The sequence below is a fragment of the Cajanus cajan genome, chromosome 3 (genome assembly GCF_000230855.2).
Source record: "Cajanus cajan strain Asha chromosome 3, NIPB_CcT2T_4, whole genome shotgun sequence".
NCBI classification, from domain to species: Eukaryota; Viridiplantae; Streptophyta; class Magnoliopsida; order Fabales; family Fabaceae; genus Cajanus; species Cajanus cajan.
This window is the reverse complement of record NC_138519.1, coordinates 5087456-5101031: the sequence shown is the minus strand read 5'-3', so window position 1 is coordinate 5101031 and position 13576 is coordinate 5087456. Positions and strand designations below refer to the sequence as shown.

General features: G+C 32.5%; 1 protein-coding gene across 1 annotated transcript; it reads right to left on the bottom strand.

The window, feature by feature from the left end:
• Positions 1–4797: 4797 nt before the first annotated feature.
• LOC109798651 (calcineurin B subunit-like protein) lies at positions 4798–12929 on the bottom strand. Its single transcript, XM_020359000.3, has 14 exons — positions 12349–12929; positions 10974–11154; positions 10811–10870; positions 10088–10251; positions 9938–10001; positions 9763–9828; positions 8378–8473; positions 7877–7921; positions 7398–7468; positions 6328–6394; positions 5915–5965; positions 5613–5723; positions 5482–5529; positions 4798–5383 (listed from the first exon to the last, which is right to left on the bottom strand). The coding sequence occupies exons 1-14, from the start codon at positions 12738–12740 to the stop codon at positions 5222–5224; spliced, it is 1578 nt and encodes a 525-aa protein (XP_020214589.1). The 5' UTR covers positions 12741–12929; the 3' UTR covers positions 4798–5221.
• Positions 12930–13576: the final 647 nt, after the last annotated feature.

The window sequence follows — 13576 nt, the reverse complement described above, 5'->3', positions numbered from 1 at the left end:
CTGATCCGAAGTTTATGCTAATTAATTTACTTGTAATTAAGCCTGGTAATGACGTTGACCTTGGCCGACCGTACCGACAAGTTCTGTACGTTCGTGTGGGGTCGGCGGTGTCGGGTACTCAGCGGGTTCGGGTACGCAAAGCGTTCGGATTGCTCGTCCTGTTCGGCACCATACGGTATACATTTATTGATCACCATTCAAATCAAATCAAATAAATTGGTTCTAATTTTGTTGTTTGACCATATTTGACTCAAACCAAATGATGACAATATTGAGTTTTATGACTAACTGTTTAAGTATTTCATTAAGATTTTCTTTTTAAGAGTTGATGCAATTAGAAAAACTTTTCTTCTATTGATATTGATCCGACAATTTATTTTTTTCTTTAACGATCTTACTCATTTACTAGTATTCGATTTTGTACCCTATAAATAACCATTTTTATAACTCAAACTCATACGAAAAGTATTAATTGTTAGAATTTAAATACATTATTAAATATTTATGTTTTAGATATATGAAAGAAAAAAAAGGAAGCTAATTTATATTTGTTCGCAAATTATATAATAAAAAAAACACTTTTTTAGAAAAATGAAATAATTGATTTCGTGAGAAGTTGTTTGAGATAGCTTTTGACTATTAGATTCTTTTCAATTTCTGATTATTTTGAAATTTTGAAACAAACGCATTAAAAATAATATATATATATATATATATATATATATATATATATAGAAGAGGGTTCAAACGATACCTCTGTAACTTTTACTAAGTGTTACATCGCTCAATAACTTTAAATTAAATGTGAATTTTGTAAATCTAACCGTTAGATTGAAAATTCATATTACTTTATATGTGTATATCAAATTTTGTTAAAATTGAACAACAACTTGAGAGTAATCAAAATGTTCATATTTTAGTATATTTTGAAATAAATATATTACGTTAATTTTTTTTTTATAAGAATGAAGTATCAAATCATCTTGGATTAATATAAAATTTTGTATATATGATCTAAGAGTAAAGAACTTTCAATCTAACAGTTGGATTTACAAAATTCATATTTAATTTAATGTTATTGAGCGATGTAACACTTAATAAAAGTTATCTCAGTGTCGTTTGAACCCTCTTCATATATAAAAGTTATTTATATATATATATATATATATATATATATATATTTTATGGTTTATAAATTGATAGCCAATATAAAAAATTACATTGAAAAATATAAATAAAAGTGGGATAAAGTTCAAAGGCCGAAGCAAAGTCTTAATTCCCAATGGCAAATAGATAAAGGGATAGAAAATATGGCTTAAATCGAAACATGTCAATAGGGAGAGGGAATAGCCCAAAAGACATAAAGAAAGATTACAAGGTACACTTAAGTACGCTAGTTAGATTACAATTTAGGGCAAGAATCTAGCATAAACTATGCACTCTCAGACACAAACAAATGGCACAGGTACATTTGGATTGGACCCCAACTTTCAGTCTTTTTGACCAGCATCAGGTACATTTTTTGTTTTATAAAATATAAGGTACTTCTATATTTTCTTTTATAGAGCATAGGTCTTGTAGGGCCCGCTAGTCCACCCGTTCCTCCACCATAGTATGATATTGTCCGCTTTGGGCCCAAGCCCGCACGGTTTTGTTTTTGGGCTCCTTCCCAAAAGGCCTCATACTATGTGGAATGGTGGACACTTATAAACTAGCCAATGTTCCTTCATTTTACCGATGTGGGACTTGGGATGAATCCCAACAAACCTCCCCTCAGACCAAGGACCACATGTCTCGTGATCTCCTCCCCTCAAGCGATAATCCGTCACCATGTCACCATCTTGTACCGCCGTTAACTCTACGGGACACGCCGCCTGAACACCACAATATCAGGAAGACTTTCGACACAAGGCACCAAGTTCGAATCTCCATCGCGAGGCACAACACTGAGGGTCTTCCCGCATCAAACCCAGACGAACCGTTGGCTCTGATACCACTTGTAGGGCCCGCTAGTCCACCCGTTCCTCCACCATAGTATGATATTGTCCGCTTTGGGCCCAAGCCCGCACGGTTTTGTTTTTGGGCTCCTTCCCAAAAGGCCTCATACTATGTGGAATGGTGGACACTTATAAACTAGCCAATGTTCCTTCATTTTACCGATGTGGGACTTGGGATGAATCCCAACAGGTCTGTCTTATTTGACTCTGGTAAAAGTTAGGATCCATGACTTTTCATTCAAATATTTATCACAGATGAATATCCTAGACTTGAATTTGATATAAAATTAAAACAATCTCATACTAATTAATTAATTCATATACTCCTCTCTAAGATGCTTCTATATAAAACAACTAATCAAAACATACAAAATTAATTATTAGTCTGAAATATTTTTATCACAGGAAAAACGATCATATTTTATCAATATGTGTTTCATTAAAAAAAAAAAAAAGGGAGAGGGTCTGAATCAATGTTTAAAACAAGACTAATGGAAATCTGTATATATCATAATACTTTTCTAAGTTTTAAGAATATGCAATATTTTCCATTAATAATAACTACTTTATGTTTAGAATATAAAAAAATTATTTTTAAGGAAAAACTTAAATATCGTATTGAGTATTTTTTAATATTATTATAAAATAATTTTAACAACTATCTATTTTCATAATATATATATATATATATATATATATATATATATTTATAAGAGATCAAATGATTCTAAAAGTAACTCTACTCAATAGCTCATGGTGTATGATAAATTTCAACAATCTAATTATTAAATTAAGAGTTCTTAATGTATATATCAAGTTTATAAATTTTAAAAATTATTTAATATTTTATTTTATTAATTTCAATTAACAGATAATCATTAAATTATTTTATACGTTAATTTGAATCTATATAACGAAATATCATATAATTTTCAAAACAAAAAAAATTTGAAATAGTTTATGAAAAAAGGACTTATATCTATAAAAAAAAAAAAAGAGTATAATAGGTGTACATATAAAAGTCTTATTCAAAACCAGTAATTAGTTTATTTTTCTTCATTATTTTTTGTAAATTGTTTAAAAGGCTGCCCAAATCGATAAAAATAAATAAATAAAGAGCCGTGTTACAAGAAGGTGCATCATTTGAATTTAATTCCATAAGGTGCTTTGTCTTCCTTCCTTTTCTTAATAAAATGTTTGCCTCATCATCCATCAACATTTGCCCAGATACTGTTTCTGACAAAAACTTGTCAAGTTACAATTGAAATTTGGAATGCATAACCAATATTTTGATTTTGTTCATATTAATACATGACGGATTCTACGGCACACCACCTTCATAAGGGCTATATTGTACACTAAAATTATTGCCTCCTAGATTAATGTATGTTGACACTTTTATAATGCATCTATCACTCAATTTTTTTTTTGTTCTTTCTAAGATTCACCATGCCAACCATTGTGCATGCACCACCGTCGGAGGGAGAAGAAGTGATAAGCTAAAAATCAAAAAGTGAAAAGGGGGGGTAAAAGTGACGCAGCTGCCAAAAAATCATCCCCATGTTGAACGGAGGGGGACATTAGTGCATGGTGGTGGTGAACAAAGAGAAAAAACTGAATGGTAATGATACCATTCAGTGGGTGTATTGTAGCAAGATAAATTTTATAGATTAATCTACCAGACAGAAAATGAGTCTAGAAAATATGATATACAGTAAATTATTTGGATAAGTGATCCACTTCAGTCTATGTCTTAATACATAACTAATATATTATGTTAACCGGATACTTATCTAACTTTTAAAAGAGATTGTTCTCATGTTTAACGAAAAATATTCTTTAATAATAAACCAAAAAAAGACATGTCATCTAACTGACCTTTTAATCCTCAAGAGCACACTTATCACAAATTCTTAAAAATCTTATGTGAACTCAAAAATCTTCAAGGGACTCTTTGTGATATATATATATATATATATATATATATATATATATATATATATATATATATATATATATATATATATATATATATACGATATTCTCCTATTAATAATCAAAGAGAGTTTTACCTCTTCAAACAAAGTCTCATCAAAGTAAGGTTTTTATCTAGAAAAAAATATCAAAGAAAGATTTTACTTTTAATAAAATTTTCTCCATTTACATAGTTAGAAATCATAGCACTAAAAATATACTTAAAAAAACTCAATCATTCACTATAAAACCTCTTAAGTGTATAATGTGTAACCTTAACTAAATCATGTCTATTTAACGAGTATAATTATCAAATTTTCTATTCTAGCATAAATATTGGGTGTAAATGTAGGAGCACCGAACACACATAAAGAAGGGATAAAATGACAGCAAGTGTTAAATTTGTTAAAATAACACATTTCATAATTTTTTACAACAATTAAAATGTTCTTATGATATAAACGTAGCCTACAAAATTTCATGCTTAATAAAACTAATTTAGTCACATTATGTTCACATATAATAACCCTCCATTCGAACAATATTTTATCTAACAGAATAGAAACATGTCATTATACTGTTTAAAACACAATTTTTACCATGTACATTACATATTTAAATTCGTCTAAATTACCCAAAATTTAAAATGTTATTATTAAATGTTATTATTAAATGTGTAACTTTACAAAATTTAACCCCTTGTTTAGTAGCATGGATTTGAGTTTACCAGAAAAAACAAGCACAATCCGAGACTTTTTAAGATTTCCCAACAAAAGAATTACTATATGAAACCACGATACAGTATAAACAGCAAATCATTCCTTCATGACTCAAACATCCAAGATCAGTTACATTACTTTGTTCATGATCACATCTTTGAAAATACAGTTATAATGTTTGTTACAAAATGACATGTCGGTTGAATCTTTACATGAACCACGTAGACCCTAAATGTCAGTATGGTACCTGAAACAAAACTCAAATGTTGGATCAGTGTGTGATCACAACACCCAGGTGACTGACATCTAGCTGTGAAAAACTGACCTATCACAGATCTTGACCAAATAATGAGTAATTAATCAGAGCAAGGTAAAAGAATAAGAAAAAACAAAAACAAAAAAAAAAAAGAGGCCTCTGCATCCTATACTGTATGAAATCCCCAGGAATCCCTACCAATTTTTTTCTTTGTAGTCCACAAAAGACAACATCCTAAAAAGGAAGAGTATTTTATCAAATGTAAAATCCACCCATCATACTATCTCTATCACTTCATTAACATCCAATCCCTTTTGCTGTGGTTGGGGTATAAAAAATGCTATGAGAAGAGGATTTCTTCTAAGGCATGAAAGAAAGTCATCCTTGTCAATTCTTCCATCGTTATTGTCATCAAACAACATGAAAAGATTATGGGCCTACAAGAAACCAGATTAAGTCCGTCAGACTACAACAAGAGTGTTAAGAATTTTAAAGACAGAAAAATGGAGAGAAGTTTTTGCAAAATATAAATTACCTCATCCTCATTCCAGCTGGGGCTAGAAGGTTGAATGAAATCTCGAAACTGATTTTAAAGGGAATTGAAAAGAACACGTTAGGGATAATCCAACAAGTAAAGACAAATAAGAGAACGAAAGATTATAATACCTCTTGTTCAACAATAAAGGCCTTTACTGCACCACCACACCCAGCAAAGGCTTCTTCACAGGCTTGATGGAACCCTGGTTGAGTCATGACATGGGCAGATCCATACAAGAACTGGAAGCAACATACAATTACAAACAAGTGCACAAGACATAAGTGCAGTAATAAACAAGCACATTTTGAACCTTTTGTTGCAGTTATTAGTTTTTGCACAAAAAAAAAACAGCACAGATATCATAGTAACACTTGCTACTTCTAATCTTCTAGATAGCAGAAAAACGGGGTACATAATTGTCAATAGTCACCTGTCTGAATGTAATTGTCCCACTTTTCTCCACATCAATGAACGCAAATATCTGGAACAAAATATAAACAAAACAATCAAAAAACTAAAAAGGCAGGAAAAAAAACTCAAGTCACATGGGAGTTCAGGCTTTGGTAACAGAAAGACAGATGTAGCAAAGATGAAGTTAGAATAAATTTTGCTAATCTGAAAAAATGGAGCAGAAAAGGGAAGAAAAACCGAATTCAAAAAAAATTGTTTCAAGATTACATGTGAATAAATAATATTGTAGCACTCAGATAATATATTATCATAAACTATGTCATGCACATGGAATTAGAGAATTTAACAAAAATACAAGGATTGGAACATCAACTCTTGAGGTATTTTTATCCCCACATTATTTAAGAAATCTCCAATTATTCAGTAACTAACCTTTGCAGATTGCGGGCAAGCCTTAAGTCTTAAAACCCTCAAGAAGTCATGATATTGAACACGACCACTGTAAGCAAGATACAAAATCCATCAATTCCCACAAGATAATAAGTACAACCACAAATTGTAGCAGTTATCAGTGGAGATAACAAGCAAACTTTCATACAAGTGGTGAAGTCCACCAAAATGCAACCACATGTCAATAAAAGAAAGCAAAAAACAAAAAGACTTCCACAAAACATGGATTCAAAACCATTATCATACTACAATGCTTTGGCCCCAATATGCGAGGATTTATTGATTTTTCAATGAAAGAATTGCCAGCAATCCTCTTGAACAGAAGGGGGATTGATTAGCTCGCAATAGGCTGTTTCTATAAATCTGAGTACATTATGGTCAAGGATTCCTCCAGTTAGTAGGACATTTGTTAATCATCTTACACTCTTAGGCAAGTATGATGCCCTTGGTTGACAGAAATTGGTAAACTTAAACATTTAAGAGTAAGGACATTACATGCACAAACATCTAAGACTCCCAAGCTCGAAAGAGCATCACATACCCATAAGGCATTTGAGGTAAAAAAGAGGAATTTGAGATGCATGCGGTAATCTCATCAGTCAGACTGATGTACCATATATAGGAGACATGTTAACTAAATGGTAGCTTCAAATTTTAAAGCTGATATCCTCAGTCATGTTGTCCATGCTCCAAGTCCAAGGAGACAAGAATATCTATAGAAAATAAATAAATGTAAAAACTGGTGCAGCTGGAAAACTTAATGAAAGTAATTGGGTTAACATTTATTTCAAGCCTTACAGCCGTCTTCCAGTGAGGAATTACTTTTAAGAGAGATCTTGCAAGAAATTATGTGAAGTTAGCAACCATAAATATTCCAACGATCATTTCCCACAAACAAAAGTTTCATCCAGTCTAACAGCAACTAAAGTAAAACCTCAACATTGATTGTCATCAATATAAATATAAACATGAATTAACTAATGTTGTTTCCCACTGTACCTGAGCAAGACAGATTTTTCTAGTTACGATGTACAAGAATGTAATAATAGTACCTTGGATCAGGATGCATGGCCAAGAATTTAGCCAAAAAGTCCACAGCTTCCGTGCTGCTGATATGAAATAACTGAAAAGAAGCAAAAAATCTCTTTTATCCTTTGGCAGATTATAATACACATAGGCAGATCAGTCAAAGAGACAAGATGTGTCATACTACCACCATCATTAATATACCACAATACAAAATATTGGCTCCCTTTAGCTACATATTTCCCTTCTATTAGTAGGTTCAAACATTATGCAGCCACTCTGGGCCACTTATAACATACACAGAGTTAATGTGGCATTTGCATATACTAGAGTAGAAACAAATTGAAAGGTTTAACCTAAAAATCCTACTTAAAAACAAGCTGAAGAAATAGATAATTTACCAGGGGCTTGACGATGGCAGGAAAAAAAAAAAAAAAAAAAAAAGAGACTGGTATATTTTACAAAATAGAACATTAATTCAAGTTCATTTGTTTTAGGTACTCACTGATTCCACCTTGGTCATTTCAACCATAAAACTTGAGGGGTTCTCCTGAAAAAGTCAATAAGTTAAAATATCAGCAACAATAAAAGCGGAATGCTAAGAATGACTTCAATTTTTCAGTGTAGTGACATAACAGATAAGGAAATATAATACAGAAACCCAAGATAACCAAATGTTGCATTAATAGTTGGCTACTGAAATATCAAAATAAATAATTTGTTTAAATATGACTATATGAAAAACTCTGGATATTCAACATCACATTTAATGTTATTTATAATGGAAACAATATATATATATACACACACACACACAAGCCAACCTGATATTTGATTCGAGAGTTTGAATTTTACCATTTTATATAATTGAAAGCAAACATTTTGAAATGTAAAAAAGCAATCAAGTAATTAGGATGAAGATATAATATAACTGCAAACAATAATTATTATTATTATAATACTAAAAATAATAACGATAATAATAAATAAATAAATAAAAACACACCTGTTTTGCCTCTTGTGCTTTCATATGAAGCATTATGTCCCCATAAGAATGTCCTGTCTGCACAGCATTCATTGCAGTTGCAATAGCACGACTAGTCTGCATTTATCCACATATTAATTGAATAGTTTCTAACGACTGACACAAGGAAGGATTAAATTCAACAAACCGTCCAGTATATTTCTTCAAAACAAAAGGCAAACTGATAAAAGAGATAAAAGAAAGGGCAGAACTACAGAAGACATGCAATGTTCACATAATAGACAAGTTTTGAAAATTCCCTTCAAAAGCTACTTCAACTTTCTGTTAAATAAATTGATTCCTAATCTTTTCTTTTCTTGTACATCCATTCATCCATCTCACTAGTGTCATCTCAGCTTATCTTAGTTTTATCTGTTGTTAGCAACACCATTGACAAACATTCACTAAGATAGAGCAATGCCAGACTAAATAGTTGTCCAGAAGAATTTTCCTTTGACTTTAATAGGCACTTGCAAAACTAGTCACTCCTAAAGCTATCCTCCATTTCATACACCTAGCTTGAACCCTACGGGCAACATCCCTGATCTTGACATCACTTTGTAAGATCGATCTTAGAGATGTATACTGAAAGGAATAGACATCCTATTAGAAGGGTTTATGCGAGGCACAGCACAGAGCAGCCCATAGAGCATCACAACCCTTAATGGGTTGTAAATTGTAATAACTGACTAACAAGAAGTTCGTTAGTTATGTGAGGCAGAGGTTAATTAGTTGCATGTAGAATAAATAGAATCAGGAAAAGTGTTGAGGCATCAAGATTGTACAACAGAGATATGAAAAAGAGGGCTGAGACTCTCAAATTACTCAGCATTCTTTGAATCATGCTGTATATTTTTTGGGGACTGTTTCCATATTTGGACAGGATGAGGAAAAAAAAAAAAGTTCTTGCAATATCTTCAATCTCTCTTAATTTTGGTACCAGTTCCTATCATAGTGTGCAATCTGTTTCTATGATGTGAATGCAAACTTTCATGTCCAAAATGTTGGTACTTAGCATATTTTATTATTGCACAACATTAGGCTAAAATCAGATTAGTACCGTCCTTGAAATTAAGGGTGAAAAATCAAGAATAAATTTTTATACAATTTTCACATCAAGTTCATCCGTGAATTTTTCACCCGTTTTAAGGGAACACCAAACTGACCCATAGAGATAAAAGATTCTCTGATTACATGAAAGGAATCTTCTTCAACTCAATTCCCAGCAAAATATATATATATATATAGATGATTTTTTCATGGATCAAACTATTACAATTGTTTCCTGTGTTTAGCAAATTGACGATAAATATTAAAATCCTCTAACAACATATGAGAGCTAAAAAAAAAAAGACTAGAAAACTCACCCTTTCCCGAAAATGTACAGCAGTTTCCTTATCATCCAGGGGTGAAATGACTGGAAGATATTCTACCTGTTCAATTTAAGATAAAAGTACTAAATTATTTCAAAAATAATAGGTTTCCAGAGGTGGTAGATTAACCACCATAAAGAAAATCTCAATCCATAAGAAGAGGGTATACCTCAAAAAAGTTATGAAATTGAGTAAACATCCTGAACATAAGCTTTCCCAAAGAAACATTACCCCTAACAAATTTGCATTTAAAACAATTAGAGTGATAAATTATGCCTACAAACAACAGCAATGAAATGCTAAGATCTTCATAAATTACCAGGATTGGTCAAAGTGCACATGTGGATAGCGTACTATTACAGGCTGGATTGGGTATCCAGGGATAAATGCACCAAGTTGGAAGGAGATAAGGTTCCTGCCATTAGTTGTGGTTCCCTCGGGAAATAATAGTACTCGAGGAAATCTATCACAAGAGGCCCTTCTCTGTTATTCAGATCCTTGAAAGCAGATTTCTGTATCAAATAGCTAATAAAATTGATAACATGCAAATTATATGAAGCAAATTCATGCCCCACATATTGTTGTTCAGCCCTGTTAGTTCCGAGTAATTCTTGCATCTTGCTATTCAATTCCACAATCTGAAGCTAATGTAACTTCCAGAGTATATGGCCAACTACTAGACTTTTCCTAACTTATTTACAATCTCAAAAACTTATGTTGCACATTCTATACTAATGTAACCGCTACTGGAGGCCAACAGAAATTTTTTTTTAAAAAAAAAAGGTATCACTTCACTGCACATGAACAGAAAACTACTATTAGCATGTCTTGTGCTACTCTCATTAGCATACTTCCTAAATCACCAAATATAATTTACGAAATTTTGTAGAGATTTGGTTCAAAACTAGAGGCATTAAAGAGTTAATTGAAAAAAGAGGGGTAACTATGCATTAATTGACAAACATATCAATAATCAAAGAAAAAAGACAATATTAAGATGTAGAATAAAATAACAATAGGCAAGCTAAAAGAAATGTTTTACCTTTATTTCTCTGATGGCCTGCCTCCTTGATGATTGTACGAACCTGTTAACATATATGACCTGAAACCATAAAATGTGAAAAGAAATGAAAAATGGCTGAATGGAAAGCCATCTCACATTAATAACTGGGCATACATAAAATATAACCATGAAATGTAATTACCTGCATCGCTCTAATAATGGTGCCAACATAAGGTATGGAGTCATGAGACTCAGATGCCACAATGGTGGCAAATAATTCATAGAAATAGAAGATAGGTTCAATATAAGATACATGATTGGATACAATTATTGGAGCAACTTCCCTTGGTGCAGGTCTTCCTTTCCGTTTTATCCACTGATAGCTGCAATGAATAGAAGGAGACAACACTACTAAGATATTTATGGTTTAGATTCAGAACCAAAATAAGCTAAGGCATAGACATGAATATATAAAATGAAACTGAAATCAACCTCCAAGTAAAAACAACCTAACAATCATATGCTCCTTTCAATTGAGACAACATAAACAGGGAATCTACCAGAAGTTTGTAGTCATGCACTGTTTTGTTTCTTTCAATCTTTTCCTAATTTACCTTTGGTTTCCACTTCCAGTGTTCTCTCTCTATAATGAAACCAGTAGATAATTATACACACATGACACACACACACACACATGACAGACTCTATCCCCATATGCTCCCTTCCATAAAACATAACATTACAAGGAAACCCCTGATTCTTATTCATAAAATTATAAATAAAAAAAAAAATATTTCATTTCTTTTTCTCCCAAAACAAAGCAATTATCATAAACCAAGCGGAGATGCACACACAAATTCTGTAACTACTTGAATAAAAGACAATTCTAACCAACATTCTCTGACTTGCACTTCTCCTGTTTTTCCCTCTCATCTGCCACCACCTAACCCAAGAATAAAACCAAAATCCTGAATAACTAACTAAATAAATCAGTTATCCACAAATTGAAATAACGAGAAAAATTACAAGCCCCGTTCCTATTAACATGGAAAAAAAAAAAAATCACTTCTCACTTCCTCAATCCTCACAGCCCAAATCTTTGTCATTTTCCTCACCAACCACAGTTATGATCCATACGCCATCCAGTCTTTATTACGTGATTCCCATCACAACATAATAACAAGTTACCATGCGAGAGGAGCAATAATTGCGGGTACTATAATACTACATCAACAAACTCACTGCATGTACTCTCAAGTCTCGACCATTGTTTTTCTCCTACACGCTCCAATTCTAGAAGAAAAAAAATTATTTCCAAAACACAAAAATCGGCTATTGTAGCCAAACAATCATTTCCCCCAAATTACCAGCAGAATATTTCCAAAAAAAAAAAAAAATCCAACTTCCAAACCAGCCCTCTCCAAACAGAACGGCATTCAAGCAGCAGAAAAAATTAACTAAGATCTCAGATGAATTTTAGTATTCAAAAAAGAAAAACAACCAATTACAGACCTAAGTCATTAAAAAGGAAAAGAAATTAAGCAAGATTCAACAGAGAGAGAAGGAAGAAGAAATACCCAAAGGAGAAGAGAATGCATCTTGCGCACAAGCGCGTGATCCACATAACCCTACACCTCCACTTCGGCATCGGATTCTCCTTGTCCTTCCAGCCTTCCAGCGCCACCTTCGTCGCCACGTACCCCACCGCCAGACACAGCCCGAACAGCACCAGCCGCAGCACCGCCAACGGCAGACACACCACCGTCTTCACGTACTCGTAGATTCCCTCTATCGCCGCCGTGTCGTTGCGGAAGGGGTCCACGGTCACGGGCGGCGGCACGGACAACTCGTCGTCGCAGCCGAGCGCGCGGAATGGATTGGCGGAGGGCGCGGCGGAGGCGGAGGAGTGGACGGTGACGACGATGTGGTCGGAGGAGAGGAGCGGCGAGGTGAGGTCGGCGTCCGCCATTGGGCGGTGGTAGAGCTACGCGTACAAATACTGTAGAGTGGAAGCAGAGCGAAACGTAGCGAAGAAGAAGAAGAAGAAAAAGAAAAAGAGAGAGAAATGCAATGGTATATGCTTTGGATGTGTGGGTCTGGTGCTAGTGCTAGTGCTTCTTCTGCTGCACCTGCATCATTTTATTCATTGTTTTGTTTATTATGGTTATGGTTACGATTACGATGCGTCTATTACATTTTCAAACTAATTAATAAAAATAAACCCATAGTCATACCGCGTTCTAACAATATTTCTATATTCATTTTCATTCATTTCTCTTTTTGCCAGATTTCAAATTATTAAATATATGAGAGTGATAACAATTCTTAAAATCCTCTTATTTAAAAAAATCTTAAAAATATTTTCGATGAAAAATAATTTCTAAAAATATTTTATGCTAAGTAAATATTTTAATTTATATAGAAAGAATTGTGTTGGAGTATTATAACTTTTTTTAAAAGTGTAAGATCGTAATGTTTTATAAATAATAAAGTATTAATATTAAAATTAATTTAACTTTTGTAATATCTATTTTGATTTTATTATAATTATTAATTTTCAATTTTCTAATAAATGATTATGAATGTACTCTAATATTAATATATTTATGGTAACTAATTAGAGATTGTGAAATGAGAGTGTTAAGTAAAATATTTTTAAGTTTCCTAATGCTGTCATTTTTATTATTCAATTTATAATTATATTGTAAGTAAAGGGTCATTTTGTATTATTATTTTGATTTATAAGAATTTATATAATATAAGAATATAATATTTTATTAGTGTGTGTTGTAGTGTGAGTGAGTG